The 19,132-nt window shown below is 36.7% G+C and overlaps 2 protein-coding genes across 2 annotated transcripts in view; both read left to right on the plus strand.

The window, feature by feature from the left end:
• Positions 1–19,132, plus strand: part of LOC120331185 (uncharacterized) — a 105,560-nt gene that overhangs the window by 63,553 nt on the left and 22,875 nt on the right. The window lies entirely within an intron of this gene.
• On the plus strand, positions 8,139–17,687 carry LOC144424415 (uncharacterized). The gene is made up of 10 exons (XM_078113747.1): positions 8,139–8,219; positions 8,723–8,839; positions 9,532–9,630; positions 10,222–10,347; positions 10,702–10,800; positions 11,532–11,627; positions 13,290–13,415; positions 14,731–14,829; positions 16,775–16,969; positions 17,644–17,687. Exons 1-10 carry the CDS (start codon positions 8,216–8,218, stop codon positions 17,685–17,687), a joined length of 1,005 nt encoding a protein of 334 aa, XP_077969873.1. The 5' UTR covers positions 8,139–8,215.

The raw sequence follows: 19,132 nt of genomic DNA on the forward strand, positions 1-19,132 counted from the left end.
AAACCCGTGATAAAGCCCAACAGGAGTTAACACCGGCATAAAAAATTTAAGTCATAAAATTTTGAAAAAGTCAAAGTACGTCGAGGTGACCTGATATATCTGGAAGACATCCGATACCGACGAAATATGTCTGTCGTTGTGGATGAACAAAGAAACAGAAAACTAAAAGTGGAGAAGTGTGGAGGCTCACATAACAATAAAAATTCACAAAAGACTTTTCTTTTTTGTTGTCTCCTCACATATCATTTGAAATTGCTATTCGAAAATTGACGTCAAAGATCTCCATCATTAATTGATAAAAATTATTAATGAAACTAGTTGATTCTATGAACGTAATCCGCGTGAAAATTTCGGGGAGACCATTTTTTTTTATACGACGACAACCCGCGACATTCGCTCCGAACAAGGCCAGGTACAATCCGCCATCAGCACATCTGAAAAGACCTCAACTAGAGGAGATCTCTTCTTGCTTCGAGTTATACAAGCGCATATATCTCGGTTGGTTCGTTTGAAGGATTGATGAATAAAAAACGTTATTTTATCAGTAAATCGCCCACAAATCGAGCAAAATATTAATGCAAAAGGCGTACGAGGTTGTGTCTCAATACAAATTCAACAAAATCCATTTTTTACAAAAACTGACGCAAATTATTTTTTACCTCTTTGGGAGCATTGTTTCCATATGCCTGGGTATACAACAAAATACATAAGACAAACTCACAAGACAGAGATTCCGGAAAGTCGCCAGAAGTTTGAATGAGGTTTAAAATGCGGGACATTGCACTGCTTTGCTCATCTCACATTGCGGTATAAACACGATGAGACACCCTGTAACTGTCTTATAGGTGAAAAACATGATGATTTAGGCCAGGGGGCGGCAACCTTTTGTCGCTAGCGGGCCAAAATTGAAGGTTGCAAGTCGTTGGCGGGCCGCACATATTTTTAGAAAGTTAAAAATCGACGAATCACATTTTATTACACAGATCAGAAGTCAAATTTTAAGCAGCGCGCAAAGACTGACCATTTGAATATTTTTTGCGCCATTAAACAATTTGCACTTAGCATCAACTTTTCTGCGTTTTGTTGTCATTTGTCCAAATTATAATCAAATTATAGTCTCATTAAACGAGTAATTGTGAATTATATACTTGTTACGTTATAATTTATTCTACACGTAAATCCTTTTGCGTAAAGAATATAATCGACAAAACAGCTATAATTTGTTACTATAATTCAGTGAAGAGTCGCGGGCCGGATTATATTGCTCCGCGGGCTGGATCCGGCCCGCGGGCCGTAGGTTGCCGACCCCTGATTTAGGTCGTTCAAGATTGTGTGCATTGTGATAACACGTGAAAATAGGTTAGAAACGTATGAATGAGGTTTCTAATCGTATCTGAGTTGCATAAGATCTGCATTTCTACGTACAATTCGGCACTTTAAATGAATATTTCGACTTAAAAAATAAAAATCACCAGTTCATAATAAAAAAGTGGAAAGGTGTGTTAAACTCGTTTTCATTTATGCATATTCAGGTTGCTGCTAAAATGTGATGTTTAAGTTAAAGAAAAAAGTTGGAAGTTTCAGAATTCACCTCTGTTGATAATTTGAATATTCCTTACGTATCTGATGGATCAGTAATCTGTAATTTAATTCTTCACATGCTGAGAATACAAACGATATACATATATAAACAAATTTAAAAATTTATTAATAAGAAATCGCACTCTATGATGAATGAAGACACCAAAAACCAATACTAGTCATCGAGTATAACAGAACATGATAAAAAGAATAAAGAGTGAGTAATGAAAGTATAAGAAGTCGAAACTAAATACGTTAATTAAAGAACAGTACGTACGTCAGGGCTACCTGGTATACCAAGCAGTCAACGTTTAAAAAACTCTAAACATAAAATATTTATTATATGTCTGGGCCATGCCAAATCCAGAACAACAGTTCACGATGCGACTTCCGGTCTTACTTTTGCTTGGTGTTTATTTTCATTATGTGGCCAAACAGTCTTGCTATATTGCATAAAATGAAATTCAGTTTATTAACTTGAACCCAAAAATTTCCAGTGAATCCGGATTTCGTTCGAAATCCAATCGTTCGGAAGCCCAGCCCAACTGTGAGAGAATTTTAACAACAGATAAATATGAAATATATTAAAAACTCACAATTTGAATAATGTCGTTTTGCTAGGGTCAGGGAAGCCAAAAGGGGGTAATCGAGACCACTGACTAGCTGTGTTCCGCTGTTTTGGGGCAGGTGTGTAGGTTTCAGTACAGGAAGGACAGATGGGAATAACTGGGTGAAAACGCGGGCCGCATCTATATATAACACAGGTTTCCTAGTAGTTGCAGACCAAAAGGTTTTGTGAAATGCGTTGTTTGTACAAGCTAGCAGCTATTAACGCATTGTAAAGTGATAGGCAGAGATATTAAAATAGACTCCGGATGCACAACGCAAAGGGATTGGAATTACTTGCACGTACCAAATTGAATTAAAAACTTGTTTCGTGTCCACACAACATTCAAAATTGGCACCTCTTCAAGGGCCGCACAATTTTTCCTTGAGCTCTCAGCGTTCGACAAAGCCTTATCCTCCGCCTGAATACGCACATACACTCCGATGTCTAAAGAAGTTAGACAAAACGACAAACTGATGTTTTGTGAAAGATAATCTAAATATTCGACATTTCTTTGGCTTCCTTAGATTAACAAGATATTCGATATTTAATTGGCTTCGTCATAATAACAAGGTAACTAAGTATATGTTATATGCTAATTCAAATTTTAGTCAGGATACGAATATCTAGAAAATCTTTGAGTAAAATTTAAAAACTTTAAATATTTAAACTTTGGGAACATTCTTGAGTTCCACAGTGCCGCCATTATGGGCGCAATAGTCGATAAGCAAATTTTATAAGTCATCAGTTTTATAATGAATTATTTTTGTCGTCCACTCGCGACAATAAATATTTAATCAGTATTGAAAAATGATTTTCCCGCCATAAAGAAAATACGCTTTATACGCACAGAATGTAAAAAGAAGTGAAATGAAGGGAGGCACGGAAACACATTACAGCTTAACAAGCAGAAAAACTCGTGATAAAGCCCAACAGGATTTAGCACCGGCATAAAAAATTTAAGTCATATAAATATGAAAAAGTCGAAGTACGTCGAGGTGACTTGATATATCTGGAAGACATCCGATACCGACGAAATAGGAGTGTCGTTGTGGATGAACAAAGAAACAGAAAACTAAAAGTGGAGGAGTGTGGAGGCTTACATAACAATAAAAATTCACAAAAGACTTTTCTTTTTTGTCGTCTTCTCACATATTATTTAAAATTGCTATTCGAAAATTGACGTCAAAGATCTCCATCGTTAATTGATAAAAATTATTAATGGAACTAGTTGATTCTATGAACGTAATCCCCGTAAAAATTTCGGGGAGACCTTTTTTTTTTGCATACGACGACTACCCGCGAAATTCGCTCCGAACAATGCCAGGTACAATCAGCCATCAGCATATCTGAAGAGACCTCAACTAGAGGAGATCACTTCTTGCTTCGAGTTATACAAGCGCATATATCTCGATTGGCTCGTTTGAAGGATTGATGATTAAAAAACGTTATTTTATCAGTAAGTCGCCCACAAATCGAGCAAAATATTAATGAGAAAGGCGTACGCGGTTGTGTCTCACTGCAAATTCTGCAAAATCCATTTTTACAAAAACTGACGCAAAAATATTTTTTACCTACTTTGGGAGCATTGTTTCCAAATGCCTGGGTATACAACAAAATACATAAGACAAACTCTCAGGACAGAGATTCCGGAAAGTCGCCAGAAGTTTGAATGAGTTTTAAAATACCGGACATTGCACTGCATCGCTAATCTCACATTGCGGTATAAACACGATGAGACACCCTATAACTGTCCTTTAAGCTTATAGGTGAAAAACATGATGATTTAGGCCAGGGGGCGGCAACCTTTTGTCGCTAGCGGGCCAAAATTGAATGTTGCAAGTCGTTGACGGTCCGCACATATTTTTAGAAAGTTAAAAATCGAATGGATGACTGACGAATCACATTTTATTACACAGATCAGAAGTCAAATTTTAGGGCATCGCGCGAAGACTGACCATTTGAATATTTTTTGCGCCATTAAACAATTTGCACTTAGCATCAACTTTTCTGCGTTTTGTTGTCATTTGTCCAAATTATAATTAAATTATAGTCTCATTGAACGATTAATTGTGAATTATATACTTGTTACGTTATAATTTAGTCTACACGTAAATTCTTTTGCGTAAAGAATATAATCGACAAAACAGCTATAATTTGTTACTATAATTCAGTGAAGAGTCGCGGGCCGGATTATATTGCTCCGCGGGCTGGATCCGGCCCGCGGGCCGTAGGTTGCCGACCCCTGATTTAGGTCGTTCAAGATTGTGTGCATTGTGATAACACGTGAAAATAGGTTAGAAACGTATGAATGAGGTTTCTAATCGTATCTGAGTTGCATAAGATCTGCATTTCTACGTACAATTCGGCACTTTAAATGAATATTTCGGCTTAAAAAATAAAAATCACCAGTTCATAATAAAAAAGTGGAAAGGTGTGTTAAACTCGTTTTCATTTATGCATATTCAGGTTGCTGCTAAAATGTGATGTTTAAGTTAAAGAAAAAAGTTGGAAGTTTCAGAATTCACCTCTGTTGGTAATTTGAATATTCCTTACGTATCTGATGGATCAGTAATCTGTAATTTAATTCTTCACATGCTGAGAATACAAACGATATACATATATAAACAAATTTAAAAATTTATTAATAAGAAATCGCACTCTATGGTGAATGAAGACACCAAAAACCAATACTAGTCATCGAGTATAACAGAACATGATAAAAAGAATAAAGAGTGAGTAATGAAAGTATAAGAAGTCGAAACTAAATACGTTAATTAAAGAACAGTACGTACGTCAGGGCTACCTGGTATACCAAGCAGTCAACGTTTAAAAAACTCTAAACATAAAATATTTATTATATGTCTGGGCCATGCCAAATCCAGAACAACAGTTCACGATGCGACTTCCGGTCTTACTTTTGCTTGGTGTTTATTTTCATTATGTGGCCAAACAGTCTTGCTATATTGCATAAAATGAAATTCAGTTTATTAACTTGAACCCAAAAATTTCCAGTGAATCCGGATTTCATTCGAAATCCAATCGTTCGGAAGCCCAGCCCAACTGTGAGAGAATTTTAACAACAGATAAATATGAAATATATTAAAAACTCACAATTTGAATAATGTCGTTTTGCTAGGGTCAGGGAAGCCAAAAGGGGGTAATCGAGACCACTGACTAGCTGTGTTCCGCTGTTTTGGGGCAGGTGTGTAGGTTTCAGTACAGGAAGGACAGATGGGAATAACTGGGTGAAAGCGCGGGCCGCATCTATATATAACACAGGTTTCCTAGTAGTTGCAGACCAAAAGGTTTTGTGAAATGCGTTGTTTGTACAAGCTAGCAGCTATTAACGCATTGTAAAGTGATAGGCAGAGATATTAAAATAGACTCCGGATGCACAACGCAAAGGGATTGGAATTACTTGCACGTACCAAATTGAATTAAAAACCTGTTTCGTGTCCACACAACATTCAAAATTGGCACCTCTTCAAGGGCCGCACAATTTTTCCTTCAGGGCCGCAGGTTGCGCACTCCTGATGCAAAACAATTTTGAAGAATGATATGGAGTAATAATCCCGTCTTATTATTGTGTGGAACTGTGCAAAACAAATCGTATCTTGGAAGAGATAATAGGAAAATTAATTGAGATTTTGTAATAGAAAATGAATTTCCTTATTTTAATGCCTTTTGTCCAGGTACAAAATGCCGATTTAAAAACTTTATATAATTGATAATGGTGAATTTGAGAATTTGCATTCATATCAGCGAGGCGCCATTGAAGTTCGCCGTAGCCTGCAGTCGCATTGGTCGGCCCTGTGGTGTGATACTAATGAGGCAGGTTACTTGAGGTCATTGACTTGCAATGACAACGCACAAACAACAAAATTTAAAATGTTATCAGTGCAATCCCGACGCCCCTTTGTACCGCTAACTTTTTGGTCTAACATTTTCGCGCGATTGTTCAAATATTAGCTATAGTTTCGTAATATACATTAACCCTTTGCTGACACAACAAACTTCTTTTTTCGTTTGCTTTATTAGCAGCGATCGGTGATATACGTCATTGAGGGTATTTGTTTGCGAGTCTACAGTAAGCAGCTCTTATCAATTTCGGAAAATATTTCATGTCATTCGTGCGATGTTAGTCTCGTCATTTGAAAGCTCGCATGCAGGATAGAGTATTATCGTTATTGGGGTTGTAGTAATAGGACTTCTGATACACCCCAGATGTCCAGAAAATAGATAATTAATAGACTAGTTTTGATATTGGAAGCAAGTTTGAGGTATTTTCAAATTGTAGAAAAGATGGGAAACCATGCCTTTGGCTAAATGTATTTATAATCAAATCGAATTGGCTTTCGTTTCCGACAACGGCAGCGTTGTGAAGTAGACTATTGTAATCTGCTAATTTTATTACACACCCAACCTTCCGATATTCAGATTTGTCAGGAAGCACTTACTCGAGTCGTTTTCATTAAGACGCTTTTTAAATAATAATTATTTTAAATAATAATCAATGTGACATTTTTTTTAAAAATAGGGCTGCGCGCATTCACTCAAAAGTAAAGAAAAATTTGTGCTCCTTTAGTATTTGTACCAAAATGGCGCATAACCTGAAGTAGTATGTGTACAATGTTGGGGTAATCAGGTTGTGCGCCATCTTGGTGCACATACTATGGAAGCGCCGAAAAATGATCTCTAAGCGAATTTACGGTTACTACTGAAATGCCTAATGCTGCTGTTCCGGCATTCCATTTATTAGATCTGTGGCCGTGGGTATGAGATTTTAACCAAAGATGTGATTACTAAGTACACACTTGAATCACCTAATTTGAATTTGAGATAAAATGGATGGGACAACTGAGCAGTCTATTATTATGGAACAGTGGTTCCCAGCCGTCGGAAGGTCCGCGAAGCTTTTGTTATTTTGTTATTTTGCCTGCCTTCTCAATCGCTTTACCAAGACAAAGTTGCGTTGGTTTATTACGCAATTTCTCTTCCGTGGTCTTATTGCTATTTGCTTAGAGCGGTATTAATGACTCCGCGAAGCCTCGACGCTGAATAATCACACTTTTCGCTTCGTTCCGATTCCTCGCAAAAGTGCCCTGTCAAATCTTGCATGATTCAGAAACCTAAAATCGGCACGAGTATTTTATCTGTTCTGCATGCTTTTTCTGCTTTATATGACCATCCAAATGAAAAGGATATGGATATTTCTTTGTTGAAACCAGAAAACAGTCAAGAAGGGCTTTGCTTTTACATCCAGTAAGATATGATCTATATGTAAATCATATCATAACTTGATGGGCGGCATTGATCTTTTCAATCAAATCAAATCAAATCGTTTTTAAACCAGTAAAACAAATAATATTTTTACCAAGAGCTTTATTCAAAACGAAGCAAAGGCATTGGATTTTATTGCGCAAATCTATGTTATCATTTTATGTTACACCGCTTTCAGTTTTTGGACGACACGGTATTTGATATTGATGATAAATGAAGCACAACCCGTGTTAGCAAAACGATTTAAGTTGCCGACGTTTCGAATTTCTATGTCCAGTCATGTGAAATGCTCTCGGGTGTTTTTATTTTCATTATCTAGAAACATAGTCCTTGCCTAACATTGCGTGAATATTTTTTTTTTACTTTCTGTTCCGCTCATTTCAAGTTTTCGCCAGTCCGCGAGTACATTTAATTTAATTTACCGGCAAGCCAGAGTCAGAGAGTAGAAAGGTTGGGAACCACTGTTGTAGAATGTTGAGTTTAAATAGTTCGTGAAATAAGTTGAAACAACAGTTAAGATCGAACTACCCGGGAGTGCGAATGTATGACGTCATACCTTATGACGTCATGAAACATGATAGAAACTCGATATGAATATAAGATTCAAGACTTGGTATCAATTTCAATTTCCCACTCTTGATATAAAAAGTGTTTCATTTTTTTCTCAGCCTGTTTCCAAGTTCTTGCTAACTACCGGCGATTTTTTAAAATCATCGTGAAAAGAACAATTATTTTCATCTCAAAATGGGTGAGTACAAATTTATTTGGCTTTTCTGAATTTCTCTACAGTTTGCTCCGAGCAAGACTTTGTGAATGTAGGTATCATGCCGACAGCAAGAACCACCCGATTTCAGCCGTGTTAATATTTATAATATTTATCTAATATTACTAAAGTCAACAACTAGTAAAGCCAAATGATCATGGGAGAGGCATCTGTTCATTGACTTGACTCGAGTCTTGTTTTTCAAATACTAAAGGCATCTGGGTGAAAGACGACTTGAATTCACTCGAGGCTGTGAGAAGTGACTCGACTTGTGCAAATAGTGAATTAATTTGTGAAACGGGAATGCAGTGAATTTTTTTGCAACTCGGGAACTCATGAACTCCAATTGTGAAGTAACTTGACTGCTTACTAGGAAGTCAGAGATCCAACCTTTGACTCGGAAATGCAATGACTTAAAAATTAAAATTCCAACAATAGAATTAGTTCCTACAATACTTCATCATGATTTCTAAACTTTGTTCTCACAGAACCTTCCCGAATAGTAGAAAAACCGGAGTCTGGAGCATCAGAGAGCCACCAGGAAGCGGGTGTTTCACCAGTGAATCAGAAGACTGAAGTGCAGATGGCGTCTAAAGTTGGCCGAGGTAATGAATTTGTTTTGGAAATTGCTAAGAATAATTTTTAAACAAAACTATCAATAATTAGAGTGCAGTGGAATAATTGAGTGTTTTTTGACCAAGGCACTTTTGGTAGTTTATTTTGATGTTGTCAGAATTTTGAAAGTGTGAGTTCGAAGTAAAAAATAGAAAAAATGACCGTTACTTTTCTCAAGTTGGGATTATTTTTTCAACTCTGAAGATGGGTTAATGCATCCCGAAAAGTTAAGAGGCTGGTTGAACTCATCATACAAAATATGATTTCTGAAAAACAGTAATCTTCTTAGCTTGACAGACTCCACCCTTTTCCCACAGCTGCTTCCACTTGCAGTTTAATTATTTGTCGAATCCTCTGGTCTAAGACAAGGCTATCTAGTCCCTTCCAATAAGATAGTTTTAAGATAGTCTCGGAATCTCAAACAAGTGTTACATAATCTTTGAGAGCAAGTGAATTTATGAGAATAGCAAACAATAATGTTTGTTAGTTGTAGTGCTGGTTGATGGACTGGTAGTTAATTATTGTGCTTTTGAAATAATTTAATTTCTGAGCTTTGAAAAAAAATGAGAAATTGCTACTAGTTCTGTAGCGATATTAATATATCAAATTTTGGCGAGGGATGTCCGAACCAAGCATTATCTCGGAGAGGTGCTTCAATTTATTATTTCATTTATTTCTCTAGCTAAACAATCCATAGAAGGCGGAGAGGCGTCATCTAAGGCTCAGTCGTTCCACTCTGATCCAGATGAGTCTGAAAGAGCGTCTGCACCAGGTGGAGCTAGTGAGTAACATTTTTAAAATAAATGCTGCAAATAAATAAAGTAATTCTAACAGCCACAAATATTTGTTTCCATGGACATTTCCCCTCGTGGCATTTGCAACTTCCATTTATGTTATTTAAAATATACTAAAAGGCTTAAACTTTGCCAGGCTTTCTAGCTAACAAGACTTAATCTGACCTAAAAACAACTTTCATCAGTTTTCCCCAACCAGGGGCCATAGCTTCCCAAAGGGGCCACAAAGCAGTTACAGGAGGAGGGGGGGCAAATGCCAGACACAAAACAGATTTTATTTCTCCGTTATTATCATTTTCTTTGCTTGATAAGGGTATTTCGCATTTTTTTTTTACTTTATCTAGCATGAATTGTTTGAACGTACTGGGATTCGGAATCTGACAATAAGAATAACAATATAAATGCTACTATAAAAACAAACAGGGGGGCTATGAGTGCTCAAAGCTTCCGGAGTTTGACTTGAATTGTGACTTGGGAGTGTAGAGACTTGAAAGCAATGCCTCGAAAATTAAAATTCAAGCCATAGACTTAGTTTTTACAATACTTCATGATGAATTCCAAACTTTGTTTTCTCACAGAATCATCTCAAATAAAGGAAAAATCTGAGTCCAATGTGGCTGGAGAATCAGACAGCCCCCAGAAAGTAGGGGCTTCATCAGTGGATCATAAGACTAAAGTGCAGATGGTGACTAAAGTTGGACGAGGTAATGAATTTAAATAAATATTTCGTATTTTTGCAATTTAATACGTGGCTCAATATTATTATCAATTTAGTGTCATCTCATAGACTTAACATGGGCTCACAAAACTGTCATAATTACCTTCTAATCAATTGAATTTTTTGATTTTTTAACAAAAATGAAAAATTGCTACAATGAGTTGATTTAAATGCACAAAGCGGTAACTTCATACTCTGTTATCAGTCGCTCAAAATATCTTTTGTAATTTACAACTTAGTCTTGTAGCGATATTAATATATCAAATATTGGTGGGGAGTGTCCGAACCGGGCATTAGCTTCAAGAAGTTCTTCAATTTATTGGTTGGTTTCTTTTTTTAGCTGAACAATTTGTAGAAGAAGGGGAAACGCCATCTAAGGCTCAGCCGTTCAACACTGATTCAAATGAGTCTCGAGGAGCATCGGCACCAGATGGAGCTAGTGAGCAACATTTCTCAGTAAATTTCTGCAAATAAATAAAGTTATTCTAAAAAACATTTTCCAAAAGTAATTTTCCAAATAATGCTCTCGTACCCAATCAGGGATCACAGCTATTCTACTCTTATATATATTCAAATGTGGCTCCTAACAGAACATTTTTGGCCTGGGCAATTGTACTTCGAATCTGAGCCCTTTCATTCTGTCTAGTTACTCAAACTTGAACATGAGATATTTATGGTTATCCCTATATATTCTGAGCATATGGTAAGTCATGTCCTCTTATTAGGTTACCAGTTCATCTCAGATCAGACAGTAATCTCAAACAGTAATCTTCTTAGCTTGACAGACTCCACCCTTTTCCCACAGCTGCTTCCAGTTGCAGTTTGAATATTTGTCGAATCCTCTGGTCTAAGACAAGGCTATCTAGTCCCTTCCAATAAGGTAGTTTTAAGATAGTCTCGGAATCTCAAACAAGTGTTACATAATCTTTGAGAGCAAGTGAATTTATGAGAATAACAAACAATATTGTTTGTTAGTTGTAGTGCTGGTTGATGGACTGGTAACTAATTCTTGTGCTCTTGAAATAATTTAATTTATGAGCTTTGAACAAAAATGAGAAATTGCTACTAGTTCTGTAGCGATATTAATATATCAAATTTTGGTGAGGGATGTCCGAACCAAGCATTATCTCCAAGAGGTGCTTCAATTTATTATTTGATTTATTTCTCTAGCTAAACAATCCATTGAAGGAGAGGCGTCATCTAAGGCTCAGCCGTCCCACTCTGATCCAGATGAGTCTGAAAAAGCGTCGGCACCAGGTGGAGCTAGTGAGTAACATTTTTAAAATAAATGTTGCAAATAAATAAAGTAATTTTAACAGCCACAAATATTTGTTTACATGGAAATTTCCCCTCGTGGCATTTGCAACTTCCATTTATGTTATTTAAAATAAAATAAAAGGCTTAATCTTTGCCAGGCTTTCTAGCTAACAAGACTTAATCCTCGGCACTGCCAGCAGAATACTTGACTAAGTCCACAACCTCTCAGAGTCGACAGTACCTGTAATTAGTGAATCTGAATGTTTCATGTAAATATTTAAATTGCTTCTTTATTATCATCTACTTCCATAGTGCATGCTCTGCACTATATTATGCTGTATGGCCATTTGTCATACAATGGTAATTCAACTTTGCTCATAGCCTAATCGTATAGTGTTAGCAGTATCTTTCAACAGTTTTACACTCATGATTCTTGATATTGGTCTCTCACCAAATACAATTTAATAACTATCTCGTATATATTTTTGTAAAAAGCTATCATATTTACCACTTTATTATTATTGTGCTTTGTTGCATTTTCGAAATTTGTATATATATAGCACTGTTGATACTCAGTGCTGCAGTGGTTATTTCATCCATCTGTTCATACACATATCATGTTCATTCTATATTCTCAACGATTCCAAGCGGTATGCTTACTAATTTACAACGCTATTTATTGTTACCCCCATCTACTTTGTTGAGTTAACCTGTCTTTCACAGATTAGAATAATTTTTATCTGTAATGTATTAATGACGATTCGACTTACCCCAGCACTTGCAATCTTCTTGCACCCCAGCACTTGCAATCTTAATGCAATCTTATTCGAACTCTTGGCAAACATTTATAACTATGATTACGCCGTGTTATCGGCATAATATCCCTACCGGGATATATTTAAAATCTGTTTAAATAACTATCAATTCCATAATGCTGCGATATCGGTTCGGTATCCTGTCATCGCACTGTACTGCATTCCTGCTGCCGTTCCCATAGTTACTCGCACATATGTGCTTGGAGTCGTTTTTGGTTTTGCTTTTCTGTATTTCGAGCGTCTCTTGGATTCAGGTCGTCTCGATTTTTCACTTCTTTATATTCTTTTATTCATTGTTTGACTTTTTTCATTGTTTTATGATTCATTTATTAGACTTTAGCTCAGGTGTCGCTGCTCGATAACCAATTTTGGTTTTCGCGACTCCTTTCACCTCGAATTATCCGTTTTTGCTTCCTTTTACATTCCGTATGCATTTAGTGTATTTCATGTGTGGTGAAAAAATAAACTACTGATTACTACTGATTACTAAACAAATACAGCTTTCATCAGTTGTCCCCAACCAGGGGCCATAGCTTCCCAAAGGGGCCACAAAGCAGTTGCAGGAGGGGGGGGGGGGGGGAATGCCAGACACAAAACAGATTTTACTCCTCCGTTCTTATCCTTTTCTTTGCTTGATAAGGTTATTTCGCAGTTTTTTTCACTTTATCGAGCTTGAATTGTTTGAACGTAATGGGATTCGGAATCTACCAATAAGCATATCAATATAAACTACTACTCCAATAACAAACAGATGGCCATGAATGCTCAAAACCGGCGGAGGCCTATTATTTGGTTACCAGTCATATACTTAGTTTCTACAATTCTTCATAATGATTTCCAAACCTTGTTCTCCCAGAATCATCTCAAATAATAGAAAAACCTGAATCCAATGTATCTGGAGCATCAGAGAGTCATCGGGAACCGGATGCTTCATCATTGGATCAGAAGACTAAAGTGCAGAAGGCGTCTAAAGTTGGCAAAGGTAATATATTTGTCTTGGAAACCGGCGGAGTAAGTAAACCGGAAGTAAAAAATAAAACTTTACAATAGCCTTTATTTTTTTTGAGTTGTGATTCGAAGCCAAAGTATCTTTCTTCCAATTCAGAAGAAGAGTAACAATTTTCTCCACTTTAGGCATTCCGGGTAGTTAAGTGCCTAGTTTAACTCATTATGCCACTACAGCCATGTTTAAAAGGATAGTAATTCTATTGGCGGAACCCTATTGGTGGAACCGAGTTCAAATTTTGCCAATTAGTTAAATACTGTGCCCTTAACAGTTAACATGATTATGGAAAACAATAATTTTTTAGCAGGACATCCTCCACACATTTTCTCACAGCGGCTGGCACTTGCAGATTGAATATTTGCCTAAACCTCTGGCATAAGATGTGGTTACCTAGTCCCTTTCCATATAGTATTTTCACAACAGTCTTAGAGCCTTGAACAAGGGTGGCATAATCTTTAATGGCAAGTTAATACCATGTGAGATTCGATTCAGATAAAACATTATATAACTCATGAGAATAGCAAAAAATATTGTTTGTTAGTTGTAGTTCTGTTGAATTGATGGGTTGGTAACAAATTCTGACAGGTTGTGCATTCTTTTCACTTGTGTTTTGAAACCGACCAGTCTGGTCCAGATCAGGATAAATCATACGTGCCCCGTGCATTCAAGTTCCAGACAGATCAAGGCGTGGAGTGAAGACAAAGAGGGGATATATCTGAAAATAACAATGAATTACATTATTTATAATTATATTGCTATTTTCTGCAAAATGTTTTTTAATCACGTACATTTATATTGTAGATATTTTAATTAACATTTGTCTACACTTGGTCTGGTCACCCTGTACAACTGTAGCACCAAAGCAAATATCACAGAAATGCAAAACTCGAATTCTGGCCAACCCCATAAATAGTCATCTGAAATTGAACAAAACTCTTTCGTATTTTTGCAATTCAATACTTGGCTCAATAATATTATCAATTTAGTGCCGTTTCATAGACTTAATCCGGGATCACATAACTGTCATCATTCTCTTCTAATCAATTGAACTTCTGTCAAAAATGAGATATTGCTACAATGCATCGTTTCTAATGCACGAAGCGAAAACTACATACTCAGCAAACGGTCACTTTATTTTTAGTAAACTTATTCTTATTTTTTCACTTATTTTTAGTAATTAGCAACTTTGTTCTGAGGCGATATTAATATATCAGATTTTGGTTTTGGGTTGTCCGAACCAAGCATCATCTCCGAGAAGCGAATTAATTTATTGTCTGGTTTCTTTCTTTAGCTGAACGATCTGAAGAAGGAGGGGAAACGCCATCTAAGGCTCATCCGTTCGACACTGATTCAAATGAGTCCCTAGGAGCATCGGCGCCAGATGGAGCTAGTGAGTAACATTTCTCAGTGAATGAAATTCTGCAGATAAATAAAGTTATTCTGGAAAACATTTTATTGTAAATAGAATTTTCGAAATGATTTTCAATGCACTCGTACCTAATCAGGGATCAGGGCTATTCTACTCTAATATATATTCAAATGTGGCTCCTAACAAAACCATTCTGGCTCGAGAAATTGTATTTCGAATCTGAGCCATTTCATTCTGACTAGACAAGTTATATATGTCTGTCCTTATATAACCTCAGCAAGGCAGCCATGGCCTCTTATTCGGTTAGTAGTTCATTTCAGGTATGGGAATACTATGTATGGGAAGGTATGGGAAGCTACTTGTTTCGGATTTGTGGACTTGGATAGTGGAATAACCGACCAGCGCTTACGTGAATCATCACACAAAGGCACAAAACCCAGTACTCCGCTCGACATAATTATCCCGGGGTTCAAATTTGCAAAATTGCACTGGTTGATTAAAAGTGGGATTGGGAACATATTTCCAACACAATTTGCTAACTTCTGAGCCAAGTTCCTCAACTTTCACTATGAATTAGCCAGCTTTTCTTATAAAATGTTATTTACCAGGCCCACGCACCCCAAACATTTCTTGGATCAATTTCTGAGCTATCTAATGCTGAATCTTGAATTTTCTAAACACCGGAAAACCAAACCCGAAATTATTACAGTAATTTGGGGTGTACGCAACTCTTCAGCGCCACCTAAATACAACTACCAGTAAGATTAGGGGAACTGTCATGTTTTTTGACACCTCTGATTACCCAGTCTGAGTTCGCAGGTTCGAATCTTGTACTATGCATGCACATACACAGTCTCAACTAGAAATTGAAACCCGATATCCATTGAAATTAGGGTGCTCGAGTGGTATGTGAACTAAGACGCGGTCACCAGAATGTAGCATGAGACCAGGTTAGGGTTAGGACATAATTTCAGGTACAAATACTACAAGAGGGAGTCACTTGACTAGTCCCCGAACTTGTATAGAATTAAAATAAGAAAAATTGAAATAAAATTATGGCTTAACCCTAACATGGTACACATATTCTGTTCAGGTGTTCGTGATATTGGTGCACATACTTCTGGGCGCCGAAATTAGTTTGGCCCAGCCTTGTTTGTAACATGATGTTCTAATTCTTGTCTCAAAAACCGTAAATCAGTTCAAAACCAAACTTTAACTCGTTCATGGATTCTTCCTAAATGGATTTTATATAACCTGTACCTGTACAGGAACGTTGCCGTATATAAGTAGTAATCAAATGCCACTATTATCTATTTTAAGACCTAATTCATTTGAATTATTGCACCTGATTTTTTCTAGCACCGCTCATTGCCCAACAGCACTGTGATCAAGTGGATGTCTAGGTCACTTGCAAAATTAGCCGAACCGATATTACAACAAACGCACTTTTGCTTCGAGCAAGCCAATTGAAATGGAGAATACATAATCCATCTAGTAGAGGACTAGTGGCTGTTTATTACATTTCTTAAAAAGCGATGCTAGTTAGATAATTTGCCAAAACCACAAGGGCAGTATTAGAAATTCCGAAACTTGATTAGATGCCCGATCATCTTTACACTTTCCGATCATCACTCTCTAACCAGCCTTGTTTCCCAATGGCTTCTCTTTTACTGTAAATGGATGAGATTTACATATTTATCGTGGAAAATTCGATAGTATGGCTTAATTATATAGTGAGCCACTCTATGTCGAGTATGAGTTTAGTTAGCCAGTTATATTGTTTTCAGATGAATTGACTTGATGACTGGGAAGCCATAATCGACCAGCAGTTACGTAACCACGTTGCGGTGGCATGATGCGCCACCCAACCAAAAGATGGACATATTTTTGTAAAAATAAAACCTGACCTTGATATTGATACTTGAAAATCTTTCTCCACATTTTCAACTCAATTTCATTGTTTTAGGCGACATCAGAATTGAAGATGCTATCGCTGACATTGCAAGAAGATTCACGTCGTTCATTCATTTTAAAATGTTTGCCTTGGCTGGAAATGGTCTCAGGCTCACTGCTGGAGAAGTTTCAACAATCATTGCAGACAATCCTGATTCTGTTGAAAATAAAAAACTCGGAATGCTTGATCTTTGGAAGGAAAAAAATGGTAGGTCCTCATTCAACAAAATTGTGATTATAAACAGCAAGAAATTTGTCGCTTTTTAATCACCGCTCGGCAGTGTGGCGCATCCTGATTGTTGGAAATACGCGCGCCACCACATCTCCTATTATTCTGAGTACGGAAGTTCGAATCGCCTGTACGGTTAATTGTGTGCGAGAGGACTGCTGGATTTCTCACCGCCGTAATTTTTAAAATGAAACAAAAAAAAATAAGAACACATGTCAAAATAAGGACTTTATGGCAGCCCTGGCTTATACCCCTCAATAAAAATAGTTATGCTCCTTCAAACATGACCATAATTTCTTCTGAAAACTTCCCATTTATAAAATGCTAGGCTTGCGCCCCACCTCAAAAATAACTATCTATCTACAAATAACAGATAGTAAGACAAAAGCATGCTTTATTCAAAAAACACGTTGAAAATACTTGGATGGAACGTAAATATCCAAATAAAGAAATGTAAATTCCCAAAATAAGGTGGGCTAAAACAAACCCAACAAATATTTTCATTTTCATTCCGCTTCATGCCCCTCAAAAAATATCCACTATAACCGTTGTGTGAGGGCCCACTGTTTGAGAATCACCGTAGTTTGTGCATATATATGCGCTTATAGCTAGGGCTGGGAATTTCTGTCAAAAACATTTTGATCATTTACTAGGCCGATTGCATTTGCATATACTTGTTCAAGTCTTCATTGATTGAAAACAGTTTTTTAAACATTAATTAGTTTTTCTTTGTGTTTCAGGATCGAGAGCGTCATCGACTTATATAGCAGAGATTTTTAGGCAATATTTCAGGCAAGAGGGAGGTTGTGTCACTGGTAAGCAGCACTGTATAATTTTATCAGATTTGTCTCACACAGGAGAGCGACAGGAATGTCGGTAAAACTGATGACGTCATCACGTACTTCATACCCGTACTACTACGTTTCGGCCTTAATATTTGTGCATCGCTCTCTTATTTCAGATTGACTATGCTCACATCAGATGTGTTTTTTGTTTTTATCATTGTATCTCCATGTCTGCTCTGGTATTGCTTTTCTCAAAATTCTTGATTACACGATATATATGCTACATATAAATTGCTTCATTGGTTTTCCTCTTCAGCAAATATGAACACTTTGCAGACAATGCGAGCCTGAGTTTTATTTTTTGTTTCAATTAAAAAAATGCTGGGTTTTTCCAAGAACAATCTATAAGACATTGCATTTCGCCACTGTGTCACTCAAATAATTAGCTTCATATGCAAATGTGATTGATTCAGTTTTTTTTATCAGGTTCGAGGATCGAGGATGCTTTCCTAGCAATTCCTAAACTCTTCGCCAACGCAGCGCAGTTCCAAAGATTCGCATTGTCTGGGAAAGGTTTATTGCTCAGTATGCACGAGGTTGGAAACATAAAAGAAAATGCCAGAAATGTGGAAGAGAGGAATCTAGATTTGCTCGTTTTGTGGAAATTAAAAAACGGTAAAGCTTTAATATTTGATGTATTTGTTCAACCTATGAAAACTGACATAGGAATTTCATGGTGGTGTATAAATAACATTTCATAGGGATTGGTTTGTTGCTTAGTTTGATGTTATAAACCAGGGGTGTGCAACCTTCAATACAGGAAGGCCAGATACAAACACCTGAGTGAAAGCGCGGGCTGCACCTGCATTCAACATGTGCTTTCTGGTGCGCGGTTTGCAAACCCTTGATTTAAATATGAATACGAACATTACGACCTTTAATTGATTTATGATCAAGTATACCAAACTTCTATGATTTGTTTATCTTCCAAATTGTTTTTGAAGTTTAGTAAAAGGGGAAGCATTATCAGTAACTCGACTCGGGCAGCAGTGAAGTTTGACAATCGCATGCATTCTTGTTTAGTTAAACATTTGTCTGGCTATATCGATTTGACTCTTTTATTTATAAATCATATTTTATTCTTATCTTATTTTATAGCAGAAATGGGAGTGCTATTTGAAGTCATGGCTTTCTTTTATTCCGGCACCCACATGTGATAAATTGGGTACGAAACGTTTTCAGTCGTCTCATATCATGAGATATCATTCAATGCTTGGGTAGATGGGGTAGGCAATACCGAAACAGAAACGATTCCACTCCAATTCAGACTCTATATTTTCTGTCTATCAAGTATATT

This window comes from Styela clava, chromosome 6, assembly GCF_964204865.1.
Source record: "Styela clava chromosome 6, kaStyClav1.hap1.2, whole genome shotgun sequence".
Classification (NCBI taxonomy): domain Eukaryota; kingdom Metazoa; phylum Chordata; class Ascidiacea; order Stolidobranchia; family Styelidae; genus Styela; species Styela clava.

Coding starts and splice junctions, on each gene's coding strand:
- LOC144424415 (XM_078113747.1), top strand. Junction 9,631..10,221: donor GTCTGCACCAGGTGGAGCTA/GTGAGTAACATT, acceptor GTTTTCTCACAG/AATCATCTCAAATAAAGGAA. Junction 10,801..11,531: donor ATCGGCACCAGATGGAGCTA/GTGAGCAACATT, acceptor TTATTTCTCTAG/CTAAACAATCCATTGAAGGA.